Raw genomic sequence first — 19,374 nt, 5'->3', positions numbered from 1 at the left:
CCACCTCCCTGGGCAGCACATTCCAGTGGCCAATCTCTCTTTCTGTGAAGAATTTCTTCCTAACATCCAGCCTAAATGTCCCCTGGCACAGCTTGAGACTGTGTCCTCTTGTTCTGGTGCTGGTTGCCTGGGAGAAGAGACCAACCCCCACCTAGCTACAACCTCCCTTCAGGTAGTTGAAGAGAGCAAGAAGGTCTCTCCTGAGCCTCCTCTTCTCCAGGCTAAACACCCCCAGCTCCCTCAGCCTCTCCTCGTAGGGCTTATTTGCCAAGGCACACTCTTAGCTTTTCATCCAGGTTGTTGATGAAGATGTTGAACAAGACTGGACCCAGTACTGACCCTTGGGGAACACCACTAGCTACAGGCCTCCAACTGGACTCTGTGCTGCTTATCACAACCCTCTAAGCTCTATTGTTTAGCCACTTCTCTGTCCACTTTGCATGTGAACCGAAAGGTAGCATTGAGGGTTTTCCTTCTGAAAACACATAATAAGCTAAGTGAAGCATGTTCAGGAATGCTTAATACAGACCCTGACAAATTAGAGCTGCTGAGAGCTACTGTTCAAAAAATAATAAAGCACCTGTGAAATAAACAGACTTGCATAATGCACCCAGCCTTGCAATTCTGTATGTATGGTACTCCATTGTTGATCCTTGGGCTCCCAGGTTGATTACATGCTATCAAATCTGTTCCTACAGAGCCATTTCATAAACACATAGTCCAAACACATAGTTGGTGAGGAGTTTGGAACACAAACCCTATGAGGAGAGGCTGAGGGAGCTGGGCTTGTTTAGCCTGGAGAAGAGGAGGCTCAGGGAGACCTTATTGCTGTCTACAACTACCTGAAGGGAGGCTGTAGACAGGCAGGGGATGGTCTCTTCTCCTAGACAACCAGCACCAGAACAAGAGGACACAGTCTCAAGCTGCACCAGGGGAGGTTTAGACTGCATGTTAGGAAGAAATTCTTCATGGAGAGAGTGATTACTCATTGGAATGTGCTGCCTGGGGAGGTGGTGGAGTCGGCATCATTGAAGGTGTTTAGGAGGAGACTTGATGGGTTGCTTCGTTGCATGGTTTAGTTGATTAGGTGGTGTTGGATGATAGGTTGGATGTGATGATCTTGAAGGTCTCTTCCAACTTGGTTTATTCCATTCCATTCCATTCCATTCCATTCCATTCCATTCCATTCCATTCCATTCCATTCCATTCCATTCCATTCCATTCCATTCCATTCCATTCCATTCCATTCCATTCCATTCCACTCCACTCCACTCCATTCCATTCCATTCCACTCTATTCTATTCTATTCTATTCTATTCTATTCTATTCTATTCTATTCTATTCTATTCTATTCTATTCTATTCTATATTAATGTAGTAACATATTCTAAATCCACGTACTACTCCCAGTTCTCTTTGAGTTTTTCATCTTTACACCCTTGGAAAATGAAAGCATACATGCTTTGAAGAGATGAAATTTCCTCCCCAACTTCTAATAATTACTCAAGAGAAAAAAAAAGACCCACAACATTTGCACGATAGATCAAAGAGGAGATGCAGACTTTAAACTTGACATCAGCACAACCATTTTAAACAAAAGCAATTGAAAATTAAAAAACAAAAAAAGAACTGGTGCAAAAGGAAACACTCCAATTTTATGCAGAAATATTGTGGTGCTGCAAAGTATGATGGCAGAATTACTGAAGTATCACTAAAGCAATTGTGGATTGCTAAAGTATTTATGAGCTTCAGTTCTCTGTGATTTAATGAAACAGAGTTTCACAGCATTGGCTAGTCTAGGCCTTCACTCTCACACTTTTCTCTCTGATTTAAACTTCCAAGTGTCTTTGTGATTCTGGGCTTTAGGCCTCCTACAATTAAGTGTTTAGCTTCTGAAAATCAACAGCAGTTCTCTCCATGTGGCTAATCCACTATGGGAAGCCCTACACAAGCAATTCCTGACCTTAGCTTCTGTATGCTTTTGAGGTTTACCATTATCTTGAATGTTTTGAGAGTTATCACTCAGGGCAGTTTTTCTGCATGGGTTGAGGAAAGTTCACAGAGAAAAAAAAAACAAAACAAACCAACAACAAAAAGAAATAAGAATAAAACATAGAAGATAAACATGGTGCTGAAAATGAGTATGTTCAGCAGCCATGGTGTTATAACTTACCCAGGTATGCTTTTCATGAGATGGAGAGAGATGAATGGGGGAAAAAAAAACAAAACAAAAGGCACAGAAATGTTAATGAATGTACAGCAGTCCATAAAAAATAAACCAAAATCATATGGTAGATAAAACAATTCCAACATTAGAACTACAGAAATCTTTCTGACTGCTCTCTGAATACTTTGAAGATGTGCTTGGGAAGAAGAGCTGCATCTTCAGAATGAGATTTTTTTTCACCAGACTGATGTTGGCTGTTTGTTAGCTACCACTCAGCACAGCACATTTGGGGATCTTTGCCTGGGTCTGAATAATTTCCTAATGACTTTTGTGTAACACCAAAAATCCAACAGAGCTCAGACCTGTGGGTTTAAGCAAATTAGAGACTCACTAAAACTCACTACAAACCAAGGTTTCCTTTTCTATGTGTTTACTAAAGTGTAGCAAAATAGAGTAGCCATAAGTGACCTGGACTTGGGGTTTTGTGGTGGTTTGGTTGTTGTTGTTTTCTTGTTTGTTGGGTTTTTTTGACTCTGCAGATCTCATTCCCATAGGTGACTAACACTTGTAGTGCTCATTCCTGGTGTGCAGCATCCTAATTTGAGCTGTCCTACTAATGCTAAATTATTAACAATATTGGTATGAGTGATTTGCCCTCTAGGCAACTTATTCCTGCCAATAAAGTTGGTAACTCCAGGAGGAGAAAGCAGGATGCTCTTGCTGTTAAATAAACCTTCTTCAGCATCCTTTAATTGCCATTATAAAAAGAAAATTATATGCCTGAATGAAACTCAGACATATCAGAATATTCTATTTCCATTAACAAGCGAGCTGCAGAGACATAAAAATGCTTGGTAGATACAGCTGCCAAAAACCTTGAGGATGAAAAGCCTGTGCTCTGATTAACTAAGAAGAAGCTGCAGACATTTCCTTGAGCACAGAAGGGCGCTGGTTTCAAAGTCCTAACTTTTGTCTTCATGTGTGTGAAATCAGCAGAAGAGCTCAGAGAGAGGAAGGAAAGAGTGATACAGAAAAGGAGATGGAAGCAAAGGGCAAATTTATACACAGAAATGTTCAGAAAGGTAAATTAAGGTAGGGAAGGACAACAAAGATATGCAATATAAATAAAGGCCTACAGAACTGTGACCATTTGAGGCGGTGCCTTTAACAAAGGGACACCATGGCAGAATGTTTTATAAACAAGACAGGTCTAAACTAATGTCATTGGTGGAGAAGCAGAAGCACTGCCTTAGGTTTGATTCCCAGTGGGACTTGTCTCAGTTCAGTCTTGCACTTTCTCCCTCTGCAGCTCACAGCTTCTGGGCTTTCGGCCAGACTGACCTTGGAACAGATAAGGCCTCCACTAACACATTTGCTCCAACCATATAACTGCTTTTAATTAACAATTTCTCTTTTTCCCTCTTTCTAACCCTCTTTTGGGAAAAAGGGGAGAGAAGGGGGTACAGGGGGAAACCTGTCCTCCTGGCAGGGGAGGGGAATCTCATTTCTGTATATATATTGTAAATATTGTAAATTCTGTGTATAAACCTGCATTTCCTAAACTGCTTTGTAAATATAGCACACAATCCTTTGCTAATCCAGCTGTGTGTTTTTCTTCCTTTCAACTTTCTTTCCTTCACTTACAGGGGGGGAAAGAAGGCTTGAGGCCTTCCCCCCAACCCTCGACAAGAACTATACAGTTAGTAGCTCTGATGGACATAGCACTAGAACTGAACGTGGTGTTCCTGGTTCATGCTAACTGCAAAGACTGACTTGAACACCTTTGGAAAATCTTTCAATTTTGGACCTTCCAGAGGCTACTGAACTCCCACTTCTTACACCTTCCTCTGAGCACTCCTTTGGGGATAGGTAGAAAGAAAGAAAGAGAGGGATTAATTGGCAAGTCAGTAATTTTCTGGCAGCGTTAATTGAGATGACAGTTTGCAGTCACTTGAGGATAACTTCTGGGACCTGAAGGCCATTCCTGTCTGCTCCATTATAGAAGCAGAGGATCAAAGGACACTCTTTCACCTCCTAAGCATCTTGTCTGCAGGATACTAAAACACAGCACCCAGAAAAATGGATCTTTAAATTCTAGCTTTAATCTTTTCATGAGACAACCGTTTTATCAACATTTATTGAGGGAAGCAAATGATTTCCCCGAGACATATTAAAAGTTATGCATTTTGGTTTTAACTCTGCTGTGTTTTATCCCTTGAATTCTAATTCCACAGTTAATTTCACAAGATATTTGCAGCTGCTGGAGATCATTGCTTAGAGATCCAGCTGCATGCATGGGAGTAGATGCTCGTATTCATGCAGACATCCCAAACTGCAAGAGGTAGGCTAACACAGATCAGTCAGATACTGGGGCAGCTTTTGTTTGCAAGTAAACTTGCTACTTCCTGACACAAGTATCATTATCACAGAATCATAGAATCAATCAGGTTGGGAGAGACCTCAAAGATCATCAAGTCCAACCTGTCACCCAGCACCTCATGACTAACTAAACCATGGCTTCAAGTGCCACATTCAATCCCTTTTTGAACACCTCTAGGGACGGTGATTCCAACACCTCCCTGGGCAGAACATCCCAATGGCAAATCTCTCTTTCTGGGAAGAATTTCTTCCTAACATCCAGCCCCTAAATATCCCCTGGCACAGCTTGAGACTGTGTCTTCTTGTTCTGGTGCTGGTTGCCTGGGAAAACAGACCAACCCCTTCCCGGCTACGATCTCCCTTCAGGTAGTTGTAGACAGCATAAGGTCTCCCCTGAGCCTCCTCTTCTCCAGGCTAAACAACCCCAGCTCCCTCAGCTTCTCCTCACAGGGCTGTGCTCAAGGCCTCTCCCCAGCCCCATTGCTCTTCTCTGTACACATTCAAAAGTCTCAATGTCCTTCTTAAACTGAGGGGCCCCGAAGTGGACACAGTACTTTGTTTGCTTTGCTTTGCTTGGTTTGTTTGCTTATTTTTATTGTTGCAGTTTTGATTTGTTTGTTTGTAGGGGTTTTGCTTGTTTGTTTGTTTTTCCTAAAGAAGTGACAAAGCCAGCACAAACAAACCTCTCCCAGACCTGAAACATAATACAAAGAGTTCTTCCCACCTTCAGTCTATCCCCTAATCATCCTACTTCTGGGTCTGGTTCTCCTGAGATTTTACACTTAGAAGGCGAAGTGCAGTGCTATCACTGCGTCCAGAAACTTGGATTGCTGTCTAGGGAAGAGTTTGTATGACCTTCATAGGAGTTGAAAGGAGCCAAAGACTAGGTCTAAAATCTTCTCTTAATATCTCTTATAAAGACCTCATACACATTACTATCGTACTTAATGTCACACAGCATAACATTCTCATTTGCACTACCCAGATCAGTAGTTTTGCAGCTACTGCATGTATCTGGAGGTTCTGCTTCCAGAGAGAGTTATGCATTATATGTTGACAAAAAGGAATGTGAGCTCCTGAGATAATCTTTCCTTTTAAATGACTTTATGGGCTGTCTAAACATAATGCTTTCCAAAGTAGGATATGCAAATACCTGCCTGCATGTTTTTCTTTTACAAGGAAAGGTTAATTCTATTAGATTCTGTTGTCAGCTTGGCACTCTAATGACTGAGATGTACAGGAGATTCTGATGAATTATGTCTAACACAAAATGTTACATTTTTCCCATACAACTCTACAATACAAACCACCTATGTTTATGAACCTTTCTCTGACAGTAAGTTCAGAGGAGTCTTAAAAGCAGGTGTAAGGACTCCAAAATGAGAAGCAATAAAGACACAAACCTAAAGGAATGTGGGGGAAATGTGAAAATCTTCATGATCTTCTAGCACCCAACACCCTCTAATCAACTAAACCATGGCACTAAGTGCCTCATCCAATCTCTTAAACACTTCCAGTGATGATGACTCCAGCACTCCCCTGGGCAGCTCATTCCAATGGCCAATCTCTCTTTCTGTGAAGAATTTCTTCCTCACCTCCAGCCTAAACCTCCCCTGGTGCAGCTTGAGACTGTGTCCTCTTGTTCTGGTGCTGGTTGCCTGGAGAAGAGACCAACCCCCTCCTGGCAACAACCTCCCTTCAGGTAGTTGTAGACAGCAATAAGGTCTACCCTGAGCCTCCATTTCTCTAGGCTAAGCAATCCCAGCTTCCCCAGCCTCTCCTCATAGCGCTTGTGCTCCAAACCCCTCCCCAGCTTTGTTGCCCTTCTCTGGACACCTTCCAGCAAGTCAACATCTTTCCTAAACTGAGGGGCCCAGAACTGGACACAGGACTCAAGGTGTGGCCTAGTAGTTAAAGCCACAAAGGAAAGATTCCTTTCCTTCCATGAAAGAGTATTTTGATTCTATCTAACCCACAAAGAACTAAGGACAGACAGACACAGGGGAGGAAAAGGAGAGACTTGAAAAGCAGAAAGCATGGAAAAGTCTAATTGTGTGAGATTAGACAGAAATCTAGTAACAGACTTCCTGCACACCTGCTCTTTCCAGATCCAAAAGTTGGTGGCCACTGTCATATATGATGTAGTCATGTCATGTGTGCAGTGGGATGCATGAAGTCTCATGTGATTTCATTCAGTTTAAGGATCTAATATATGAGAAAGTGAATGAAGTGAACACGCTCATCCCTTCAAAGTGATGTCAATACCCTGGTACCTTCAGTCCTCAGAGGTGGAAGATAAATGTGGACTGAAAAACACCAGGCTGCTGAAAATTCAGTTATCTGCTTTATATTAGTGAGAGTCTCAAAGCTGCTTTCTAGATTTAGTAAAAGAGAAGCATAACAACATACTCTTTACATCCCTGTGTTTCTAAATGACTAATGAGTGATACAAAGGTACAGATAAGAAATACAGGGACAAGAGCCATCAGCTGCAGTATCCCTGTGAATGTTATCCCTGTGAGTTTCTTCAGTGAATTTAAAACATGTCTTCTCTCTCAGCTAGCACACAATGGCTCCTTCTCTATATTTAACTGCTAAATGGAGGCTGGCTGAACTGGAGTGTTTACATTTGTACATTACATGGATGTGTACATGCAAAGTTCTATTTCACTGGGGTCCTGAGATGGAAGTAGAGATTAAAAATATTCTACACATAACTAAGGAAGCTGGAACTTTATCCATAGACTCTTTGGATTAGAATTGCAAAGTAGCATTAGAAGACTGAAAGATACCTTCAAACCTTCCACATTTGAAAAATGAGGTCAGAATCCGAATAGTAGCTCTAAAATTAATGGCACTGGATGAAAAACAAACCTGCTGGTTTACAGAATGAGTTTGCAAAGTCACTTTTAAGTACCTTTTTTTTTTTTTCCCCTTACCTCTGACACCCTCTAATTACCCTGGAGCTGTAATGCTGCCAAGAGCTTCCTTTTTGTGTTTGCAATTTTATCTTAGTAGTTCTCCTTAGCTCCTGGCAACTGCTAGCCAGTGTCCTGGTTTTACAAGGAGGTGCACTAAAGGCAGCATTAAATTAATATGTCATTCCTGCCAAGGAAAAGCTAGGTTGCTATTTGCAGGCAGGAAAAAACCACAAAGTGAAGCTTCTAGGCTTTATGGGGAGCCTTTGACTCCTTTAAACAGAAATAATCATGTGCTCAATAGATAACATAAAAAAATCATTCTTTTTTCTTTCTCCTCTGACAAATTAATGCAATGAGTCATTAAATGCCTCCTTGTTTTTGTTTCAAGGATTGCACAGAAGGCAAATGGCCTGGCATGACTGGCAATGTGAAACAGCAAGTGTCTCTTTCTAATAAACCTGTGCTCTTTCACAAATGAAACACTAGGGTACAATTGACAGACTAAATATTTCCCCCTCTGTTTTATAGGCAGCTTTAAATTTGTTTTACACTGGAGCAAGCCATGCTAAGTGGCAAACTGCCACTGTAGATGGTCTCCCTTCTCATTACATGAGTGCACAAACCTAACACAAAACCCAACACGTGAATCAAGTTGAAAGGCACATGGAAAAGGTACTCACTTTTTCTTTAGTCTTCGGTCCTTTTCTGCTTGGGTTCCAAGTTTGCCTAATCCCAGAGATTCCTGAGCTGCTGCCTCTGTTTCCATGTAACCTCCTGGAAAAAGAAGCCAGACTCCACTGTATTTTCTCATCACTCTTTCCCAGTTGTCCCCCTCCCAGTAGCCAAAATCATCTCTGTTTGTTTCCTTCAGCCATGAGATCTGGTGTTTGTGGAGAGCATCTACCACCTCCAGGAGTGAGTTCTGGAAGTTACTACATGGAAGAGAGTAGAATTCAAGGGGAAAATTGTTTCCTTCTCCTCATGTTTAGCAGAAGTGTTTGAGAAGAGCACCCAGATCTTTGCCTTTTTTTCTTTGCCTCCTGAACCTCAGGCTCACAGTCCTGGGAAAGCAATGCCTTCACCATCTTTTAATCTCAGTTGGGAAATGTAAAAATGAAAGTGCCTCCTCAAGAACCATCTCATTACTGACCCATAAACTGCATCACTTAATGATGTAATACTAAAGTCTTCTTTTTTCTCGCATAGAAAGTCCAAGAGTCTCTGATATCATTACTCCTCCAAATTTCCTGATGTCCAACAAGGTTGGAAAAGACCTCAGAGATCCTCAAGTCCAACCTATTACCTAATACCTAACACCTTCTGACAACTAAACCATGGCTTCAAGTGCCACGTCCAATCCTTTTCTGAACACCTCCAGGGATGGTGACTCCACCTCCTCCCTGGCCAATTACTCTGTCCGGGAAGAACTTCCTCCTCACCTCCAGCCTAAACTTCCCCTGGCACAGTTTGAGACTGCGTCCACTTGTTCCTTCCACCATGACCTGGGGATGGATCACCAACCCTGCCAATTTTATGATTCTAATATAGACCAGTGCTAAGGATGTATCTGCTTGGACATGCAGACTATGAGAACCTTGGCTGAAGAGTGTCACTTCCATTGCTTCTGCTAATTAAGGCAGCTAAGTAAAGTTGTTCTATGACTGATTGTATTTTACTTCTTGCATGTAGTACAGACATATTCTATGGAATATAACAGAGGACATTTTTTACCAGGAATGAAGTACACTAAGGTCTTGGCAAGGGAAAAGGGCAGAAGCAGGAAGAAAAATCATTGCTCTGAGCAGCATAATTAGTTGAAATACTGTGGTTAGGACAGGGAAAGGCACCAGCAGACATCTATTGACATATTGAGAACGGAAAGGCAATTACACTTACTTGAAAGGACCTTCCATACAACACAGTTACACTCCTTATAGTGTACTACACTAGTTGCCACTTTCTCACCTCCTTTTTATGTTGGATATGTGAGACTGCACTGTTAGCACTTTCACCCTAATTCAAGAGACAACAGGTTCAGTGAAGAGGATGACTCTAACCATTTGTTCTGGGACCCTCCTCCATAGCAAACTCCTGACAAATACAATTGTTGAAGAGCAATGAAGTTGAATGGCAAAGTTCTGCCAGACAAGAGAAAAATAAGCACATTGGAAACTGAAAACAAACAAGCAAACTTAAAAAGGGAAAAATGATTGTGAAATGATGACTCTGGTTTGTTACCACTACTTCCTTACTGAGCTGTCCAAGGCGAGCCTTCTCCTTTTTACCGAACAAACGTCCTATTGAAGACTTGATCCCTTTCTTCTTGGGAGCTTTGTGCAGGGAGTCCTGGCTGCTACTGACACTGCCAAGACCAATACTTTCTGGCTCCAATGAAGCAGGCAAACTACTACAAAATAAAGAAATGGAATTAGAATAGAATAGAATAGAATAGAATAGAATAGAATAGAATAGAATAGAATAGAATAGAATAGAATAGAATAGAATAGAATAGAATAGACCAGACCAGACCAGACCAGACCAGACCAGGTTGGAAGAGACCTTCAAGATCATCACATCCAACCTATCACCCAACACCATCTAATCAACTAAACCATGGCACCAAGCACCCTATCAAGTCTTCTCCTAAACACCTGATGGTGGCTCCACCACCTCCCTGGGCAGCACATTCCAATGGCCAATCACTCTCTCTATGAAGAATTTCTTCCTAACATCCAGCCTAAATCTCCCCTGGTGCAGCTTGAGACTGTGTCCTCTTTTTCTGGTGCTGGTTGCCTGGGAGAAGAGACCAACCTCCACCTGTCTGCAGCCTCCCTTCAGGAAATTGTAGAGAGCAAGAAGGTCTCCCCTGAGCCTCCTTTTCTCCAAGCTAAGTAACCCCAGCTCCCTCAGCCTCTCCTCACAGGGCTGTGCTCCAAATCCCTTCCCAGCTTTGCTGCCCTTCTCTGGACTCGTTCCAGCAAGTCAACATCTTTCCTAAACTGAGGGGCCCAAAACTGGATGTAGGACTCAAGGTGTGGCCTAACCAGTTCAGTGTACAGGGGCAGAATGACCTCCCTGCTCCTGCTGCCCACACTATTGATAACATCTCAACCCTTTCAGGTAAATATTTTGCTATCTTTTGAGCGCTCTGTGAATAAATGAATTGGTTAAGCTTTCATAATGACCTCCCAACAAGTGAAACAACCTTATCGTCTTCTTTAAATGATTTACCAACATGTAAAGCGACAAAAGAGCAGCATTTCTTCAGTGGGCTGATTGTACAATATTTTATTTTAAAGCCTGGAAATACATATTTTAAATTGGCTAAGAACAGCTGATGAAAAATACAGGATTCAGCCTGCTGTTTGTTTTTCTAGGCATCACTGCTTCTAGCAGTGATCAAAATTGTGCCTCAAACCAGAAATCATAGAATCGTAGAATTAGTCAGGGTTGGAAGGGACCACAAGGATCATCTAGTTCCAACCCCCCTGCCATGGGCAGGGACACCCCACACTAGATCAGCCTGGCCAGAGCCTCAGCCAGCCTGGGCTTAAACACCTCTAGGGATGGGGCCTCAACCACCTCCCTGGACAACCCATTCCAGGGCTTCACCACTCTCATGGGGAAAAACTTCCTCCAGTCTGAATCTCCCCACCTCCAGCTTCATTCCATTCCCCCTAGTCCTATCACTACCTGAGATCCTAAGAAGTCCCTCCCCAGCCTTCCTGTAGCCCCCTTCAGATACTGGAAGGCCGCAATGAGGTCACCTGGGAGCCTTCTCTTCTCCAGACTGAACAGCCCAAACTCTCTCAGCCTGCCCCCACAGGAGAGGTGCTCCAGCCCTCTGCTCACCCTCGTGGCCCTCCTCTGGACACCTTCCAGCACCTCCAGATCCCTCTTGCAGTAGGGGCTCCAGAACTGGATGCAGTACTCCAGGTAGGGTCTCACCAGAGCTCAGTAGAGGGGGATACCAGTGCGTATTCTAGCACTAGCAAATGTCCTCAGGCTCATGCAAGAGACAAAGGGTAAGGCTTTCTATCTCATGGCTGGGGAGATAATTGCCAAGCTGAAAGGGGAGGAATCCAAGTAATTTTGGAATAACCAACATGGTTTCACAAGAGCAATATGTAGTAAAACTGCTAAGCACCAGTTCGTGCTGCAAATATCTTACCTTCTGGCATCATTGTGGTATGAAGAAGGAAGGGTATGGGTCATTCTGATAGCTCTGGGTGTTGGAGGAGGAGAAGTTTCACATTTGATTGTGGCTTTATCTTCACGCCCATCTTCTTCAACTACTGCAATCTAGGGGAGAGGGAATCCTTAGTGAGCAGATTAGCTTTCCAAGAAAGTTTCAACATACACTGTGCTAATTTTTGAAGTGAATGAATGGGTTAGGAAGAGCAATTAAGCTGGTGGAGGATCTAGAGAATGAGTCTTCTGAAGAGCAGCCAAGACAACTGGGACCATTTAGCTAGAGAAAAAGGAGGCTGAGGGGAGACCTTGTTGCCCTCTACAACTATCTGAAAGGACAATACAGAGAGGTTGGTGTTGGTCTCTTCTCACAGGTCTCTAGTGATAGAACACTATCTATGTGTTCTATGTGAATGGCTGGAGAGCGCCCAGGCAGAAAGGGACCTGGAGGTACTGGCTGATAGTAGGCTGAACATGAGCCAGCAGTGTGCCCAGGTGGCCAAGAAGGCCAATGGCATCCTGGCCAGTAGGAGCAAGGAAGTCATTGTGCCTCTGTACTCAGCACTGGTTAGGCCAGACCTTGAGTCCTGTGTCCAGTTCTGGGCCCCCCCAGTTTAGGAAAGATGTTGAGTTGTTGGAAGGTGTCCAGAGAAGGAACAATAGGGAAGTTTAGGCTGGATGTTAGAAAGAAGTTTTTCCCAGGAGTGATTTCCCATTGGCATGTGCTGCCCTGGTAGGTTTTGAAAGCCTACAGGGAAGGAGACTCCACAAACTCTCTGTGCAATCTGTTCCAGTGCTCCATCACTCTCATAGTGAAGAGGTTTCTCCTTAAGTTTAAGTGAAACCTCCTGTGTTACAGTTTGTACCCACTGGCCCTTGTCCTGTCTCTGGTCACTACTCAGAAGAGCCTACCCTCCACCCTTTAGGTATTTATATGAGTTTATAAGATTCCATCTCAGTCTTCTCTTTTCTAGGCTAAAGAGTCCTAGGTCTTTCAGCCTCTCCTTGTAAGAGATATGAAACCTAATTGTCTTTATGGCCTTCCATTGGACTCTCGTTGGACAGTAGCTCCCTGCCACTCTTGAACTGGGGAGCCCATTACTGCACACAATACTCTAGGTGCATCCTCACCAGGGCAGAGTAGAATGTTTGACAATAATCATCAATGAAAAAGAATTCTGTCAGGGCAGAAAATGGTTTCTCTTAAACGCCATCTCCTCTCATGCAAAGATAAATGCCATGTTCTGTGCCAATCCGTACACAATTTTATGTTGCTCCAGAAGATTTCAAACAATCTGACTGGCTCCTCCAGCAAGAATGGCCATGAAAGTAATTCTTCTTTGTCCACACTTGTTTTGTTGTGGATTTGTTTGTTTGTTTGTTTGTTTGAACTGTATTCCTTTAAGTTTGTGCTGCAGAGGCTACTGCCCCAAGCTATCAATAGTGGTCCTTCATCTGTGGCTTAGCTATGAAGACGAGCAATGGATATAAACTACAGCACAGCAAGTTCCACCTCAACATGAGGAATAACTTCTTTACTGTGAGGGTCACAGATCACTGGGAAAGGCTGCCCAGAGAGGTTGTGGAGTCTCCTTCTCTGGAGACTTTCAGGACCCATCTGGATGCATTCCTGTGTGGCCTGTGCTAGATTCTATGGTCCTGCTCTGGCAGGGAGGGTTGGACTCGATGATCTCTGGAGGTCCCTTCCAACTCCTAACATCCTGTGATCCTGTGGCACTTGCAAGCCTTTCCAGGTAGGATCAAATTATTATGCTCAAGAATCGAACAAAAAGAAGCAGAGGGGACAAAGAAGTGGTTGGCAAAGAACCTGGTTATCTGAACAGCAGAGGAGCGTGATGAATGTGTTCTGACTTCAAAGCCAACAGAAAGAGAGAGACAGCAGCCTACCTTTCTTCGATGTTTCCTTAGGTCACTTGGCTTAGATTGGTAACAAAAGCAGCAACAACATAAAAAGAAAACAAAGAAGAAATGATTAATAAATCTTATTGGAGCCTAACAAAATGCCACATGTTTGTTCTCCTTGCATGCAGAAGCAAGAAGTAGAGATTTCATCCATTTAACAGCATCCATATTATCTGCTAGCTCTACATTCATCACACGTCAGGACAACATATGTCATAACAACAATCTTTTGTCATAACAACAGAAGACTACCCCTGACAAACCTGCCATTCTGGGCAGGCAGCTGCTTAGTCTAAAGCTACAATTCCTTTCTTTTTCCACGAGCTTAGTAAAGAAGAGGACATTGCAAGCTTGTAGTAGTAATTTTTATCTCTGGAGTTTTTATATAAACCCCCTCCACTAGCCCTCCAACACAGTTTTACCTTAGTGTCTCACCAAGTATAAACACCAAATATCATCAACAAACACCATGCTTGAAAGGGGGGCTTCCTCTTCACTTAGCCCATGGCAAAGGGAATGGCAGAATTAGCCATTCCACTAGTGCATGGAACCAGCAGTAGAAGGCTGCTGGGATGTGTCTTGTTCAACTCACTTTTAGTTTTTATTTTAAGTGGATGTCTCATTCAGTCAGGGAAAACTGAAGATATTCTGTAGAATGGGGTCTGCGTTGATAGGTTGGACTCGATGATCCTCGAGGTCCTTTCCAACCTAAGTGATACTGTGAGACTGTGATACTGTAATTTATTTACTGCACAGACCCGGTCTGTGAAAGCTCATGCAGCACTGCTTCTCCAGCCCAATCCCTAAAGGATCATAGAATCACAGAACTGTTAGGGTTGGAAGGGATCTCAAGGATCATCTAGTTCCAACCCCCTTGCCATGGCCAGGGACACCTCACAATCAATCAGGTTGCTCAGAGCCACATCCAACCTGCCTTTAAAAAACCTCCAGGGATGAAGCTTCTATCAGCTCCCTGGGCAATCTGTTCCAGTGTCTCACCACCCTCATGGGGAAGAACTTCTTCCTAACATCCAATTTGAATCTACCCATTTCTATTTTTTTCCCATTCCCCCTTGTCCTATCATTACCTCACATCCTAATGTGGCTCTTCCCAGCTTTCATGTAGCCCCCTTCAGATACTGGAAGGCCACAACAAGGTCTCCACAGAGCCTTCTCTTCTTCAGACTGAATAGCCCCAACTCCCTCACCATCCTAAACCATCCTAAACTGGGAGTGGCAGAGGCAGATACAAGTAGCTGTCAGCTCCCAGGCAAAAGCAGAACTCAGATGGTTGTAGAAAGAAGTCCCTATTCCCAGCTGAGTAAAATGAATAGCCAGGCTCCACTCCCAGCTGGTTTTGGCAAGGGGATTTCATTTCTGTTTTCTGACTGAGATCAAGGAATCACTGATCAATTGTGACATGATGATTATCAGAGAAACAGTAAATGGAGTTACACATATCCTATTCTCCTCTCTGCCTGTAGACAGCTTTGATTCTCTCAGAGTGCTTACAGGCAAACTGGTTTGTAGCCCACAGCTTGATTATGTTGACACATACTGCTTTCATTTAGTTGACTGTTGCACTGTTTCTTTTAGTCTAGGACCAAAATGAAAGGTTTTTATTTGCAAGTCCCTTTTCAGATCAAACCAGACATTTCAGCATATGTCCTTACAGGTAGAGTAGTATTAGTAATCCATTGCATGATAATTTGATGGCTGGGTATCTGTGTGCTGCTTGTAATGTTGAAATGAATCAGTTCAATCAATCACTGGAAAGCAAAGCACTTGTTTCAAGTGCTTGTTAGGCTGCCATGAAGAATGCACACAAAATGCTCCAAGTACAAAGGAGTATTCCAAATATAGTAGTGTATCCAAATGATCACACATATGAAGTAGGAGGTTTTAATGCCTTTTAGAGATTTCCTGAAGGTTTACACTCAGCAAAAATGCCACAGACTATGGTGCACTAAGTTTGTCACTTCAGACCTTTTTATTAACATTTCATTGCATATAAATCTGTTACAGTAATTCCAGTGATCAGCTGAGCTGCATATTAATTCTGCTGCCTGTGTGCTGAAGGCCCTCGATCCCCAGATCATAATGACCCTGACAAAATCATGCAGCGCTCAAAGACACAGTAACAGAACCTACAGCCACTCAAATGTTCACGTTCTTGGGAGTTTGCCATCTGCATGTATGAGGAAGAGGTAAGTAAAGAGTTAGAGAGCCTTTCATACAGTGAAAAGATGAAGCATTTAAGATCAGGAGTATCACACCTAAAATTGTCATCACAAAGTTTCTTACCAGTGTCATAACCCCCATTCTGTCCATCTCCCTGGCTGGACTGCGAGGGGTGAGTTTAGGAGTTGAGTGTCCACTGGGAGGAGATGAGCTTGCAAGTGATGATGCTGTCACTGAGCCGGTGATGGAGGTACCTTGGTGGACTCTGGCTAGATTTAAGCCTTCCAGGCTCACGCTGGCCACTCTGTTCTCTATCTCTTCGGCACGCAGTTCTGTTGACTCTTTCTCTTCTTGGATTAACCTTAACAAATAAAGGAAGAACATGGCTGTGGTTGTCTCTGCATCCCTCAAAGCCAAAATAAAATACACAAAAAGAAGTTTCTTTTCAAATGAGATTCTGAAGCAGAAGAAAACTCAGATGAATATCACAGGCAACTCCAAAACGATATCAAGAAGGGTATTTTTAAATCACCAGAATTACAACATTGCTTGTCTTGATTCATCCATCCTCAAAAACTGTTTGAAGAATCTGCCCAACAACAGGACTTGACCTATGACATTCCAGGGAGATTGGAGAGGGGCTAACAATTCGATTTTACCGTAGGAGACTAATTCTAATCTTGAGTTGACTTAATCTGATTTTCTGCTGCAAAAGCACAAACCCAAACTCAAGACAAATGAAATTGAACCTTTAAGAAGGGAATTGCTAAGATAATCCATATTAATGCAACAAAACAAGGGACTATGCAAACCAATTTGCCCATTTCACCCCTACAAACCGAGGAAAAAAAGATAGTTGTCTCTAAAGCATTATGGTTTTAAGAGTATTTCATTAAAATAGCTTTGCTGTAGGCAAAAGAGATGTTTCTTAAGCATATATAGACTCAACAGGATGCTTCTGTTGAGTAGAATAGAATAGAATAGAATAGAACAGAATAGAATAGAATTGCATTGCATTGCATTGAATTGCATTGAATTGAATTGAATTGGATTGGATTGGATTGAATTGAATTGAATTGAATTGAATTGAATTGGTTGAATTGAATAGGTTGGAAAAGACCTTTGAGATCATCGAGTCCAAACCATCACCCAACACCATCTAATCAACTAAACCATGGCACCAAGTGCCTCATCCAGTCTCTTCTTAAACACCTCCAGTGATGGTGACTTCACCACCTCCCTGGGCAGCACATTCCTGGGGGTGCTGATCGACAGCTGCCTGAATATGAGCCAGCAGTGTGCCCAGGTGGCCAAGAAGGCCAACACCATCCTGGCCTGCATTAGGAATAGTGTGGCCAGTAGGAGCAGGAAAGTCATTGTGCCCCTGTACTCTGCAATGGTTAGGCTGCACCTTGAGTACCGTGTCCAGTTCTGGGCCCCTCAGTTTAAGAAGGACATCGAGACACTTGAATGTGTCCAGAGAAGGGCAACAAGGCTGGGGAGAGGCCTTGAGCACAAGCCCTATCAGGAGATGCTGAGGGAGCTGGGGTTGCTTAGCCTGGAGAAGAGGAGGCTCAGGGGTGACCTCATTGCCCTCTACAACTACCTGAAGGGTGGTTGTAGCCAGGAAGAGGTTGGCCTCTTCTCCCAGGCAACCAGCACCAGAACAAGAAGACACAGTCTCGGGCTGTGCCAGGGGAAGTTTAGGCTGGAGGTGAGGAGAAAGTTCTTCACCAAGAGAGTCATTTGTCATTGGAACAGGCTGCCCAGGGAGGTGTTCAAGAGGAGATTGGATGTGGCACTTGGTGCCGTGGTCTAGTCACGAGGTCTGTGGTGACAGGTTGGACTCCTGTCGATACTGTGAAGTACCTTGGTGATACTGTGACACTGTGATACTGTGAAGTATAACAAATGAAAACATAATACAGTGAAGAGAGATAACTTCAAATTCCTGCACTGTGATGAATCTTCTTCCCTAACACAGCTTTCAAAATGTCTATAAATTATCCACAGTTCTTTCTGAAATGAGGCAGGGCAGGACCTTAAAGGAAAATAATAGTTTGTAAGGAAATTAGAAGAGTCTTTTTTTATGTCAGTAATCCAAATTCTGGATCATTTTGCGCCATAAATCTAAGGAAAAATAAAATTTTAATACCTTTTTACATCTCCAATAATTTGACAAAGTATTACAGAGATTGTAAAGAGAAAAAAAAGAAGAAACTAAACCCAAATGTGGCTTTTATTAGAAGCAACATCGGAGTAATTACCAGAAGAAAGCATGAGGAACACTGAAATAAAATATTTGATAGGAGGTCATTACTGATTAAGTGGGGTCATGCTAAACAGTTTAAGAAAGACCTTGGGAAGAGGCCTGTGAATAGTAATCTGTCAATCTGCCTTCTGTAATGTACTTCTCCTCAACTGGCCAAAAGCTCTTCACTTGGAACAATTTTGGAAAGAATTCCTATAGTTATTGAATCTAGATGCCATTGTTCTCTTCCCACAATCAATACAACCTGAAAAGTGGATATGTATTTAATAGAATCATAGAATCAGTCAGGGTTGGAAGGGACCACAAGGATCATCCAGTTCCAACCCCCCTGCCATGGGCAGGGACACCCCACACTAGATCAGGCTGGACAGAGCCTCATCCAGCCTGGGCTTAAACACCTCCAGGGACGGGGCCTTGACCACCTCCCTGGACAACCCATTCCAGGGCTTCACCACTCTCATGGTGAAGAACTTCCTCCTCACCTGCAGCCTGAATCTCCCCACCTCCAGCTTCATTCCATTCCCCCTAGTCCTATCACTACCTGATTTCCTGAGAAGTCCCTCCCCAGCCTTCTTGTAGCACCCCTTCAGATACTGGAAGGCCACAATTAGGTCACTTCGGAGCCTTCTTTTCTCCAGACTGAACAGCCCCAACTCTTTCAGTCTGTTCTCAATGGAGAGGTGTTCCAGCCCTCTGCTCATCCTCCTGGTCCTTCTCTGGGCACGTTCCAGCATGTCCATAATACTTTAAATGTACAAGTGGTTTCCTCATTGCTATGAACAATACCTGAACTCATGCACCAAAGGAAGCCTGAAGCTGTAATCACGAGTATATCACAGCTGGTTCACGCTATATACCTGATTTCTTTATTAATTGCATCTAGCTGCTCTTGAAGCATCATGGCCAGAGTCTGGGCATCGGAATGGCCACTTGGTGACAGGAGGTCCATGGAACTGAAAAGTGTTTCTCTATCATCATCATCGATGTCGGACATTTCAGTGTCACTTTCAAACGGGTGGCTGCTCAAAACGCCAATCTGCTGAGTCCTGTTCCACTCGTGATCACCAAGTGATTTTACCTGAGCAGGAATCACAGAATCACAGAATGTTAGGGAATGGAAAAGACCTTGAAAGATCATCCAGACTGACCTCCCTGTCAGAGCAGGATAACCTAGAGCAGATCACATTGGAACACCTCCAGATCACACTGGAACACCTCCAGGCGGGTCTTGAATATCTCCAGAGAGGGAGACTCCACAACCCCCCTGGGCAGCCTGTTCCAGTGTTCCATCACCCTCATAGTGAAAAAAGTTCTTCCTCAAGTTTCCATGGAATTTTCTAT

The 19,374-nt window shown here is 43.2% G+C and overlaps 1 protein-coding gene across 7 annotated transcripts in view; it reads right to left on the bottom strand.

The window, feature by feature from the left end:
• The window catches only part of PPFIA2 (PTPRF interacting protein alpha 2), a 373,279-nt gene that overhangs the window by 33,720 nt on the left and 320,185 nt on the right, over window positions 1-19,374 (bottom strand). For 5 of the 7 annotated variants that reach the window (XM_068170564.1, XM_068170556.1, XM_068170577.1 and 2 more), the window contains 6 exons: window positions 18,891-19,111; window positions 15,885-16,122; window positions 13,566-13,595; window positions 11,638-11,768; window positions 9,719-9,873; window positions 8,147-8,240 (listed from right to left, as the gene is read on the bottom strand). In XM_068170564.1, the coding sequence (XP_068026665.1) occupies window positions 8,147-8,240; window positions 9,719-9,873; window positions 11,638-11,768; window positions 13,566-13,595; window positions 15,885-16,122; window positions 18,891-19,111 (869 nt within the window). The remainder of the gene's footprint in view (window positions 1-8,146; window positions 8,241-9,718; window positions 9,874-11,637; window positions 11,769-13,565; window positions 13,596-15,884; window positions 16,123-18,890; window positions 19,112-19,374) is intronic. The other 2 variants (XM_068170572.1, XM_068170596.1) reach the window with 1 other exon arrangement.

Source organism: Melanerpes formicivorus, unplaced genomic scaffold, assembly GCF_026170545.1.
Source record: "Melanerpes formicivorus ecotype bairdi unplaced genomic scaffold, bMelFor1.0.p_v2 SCAF_3, whole genome shotgun sequence".
NCBI classification, from domain to species: Eukaryota; Metazoa; Chordata; class Aves; order Piciformes; family Picidae; genus Melanerpes; species Melanerpes formicivorus.
Note: the sequence above shows the minus strand (reverse complement) of the source record. Positions and strands in the feature narration are given on the sequence as shown.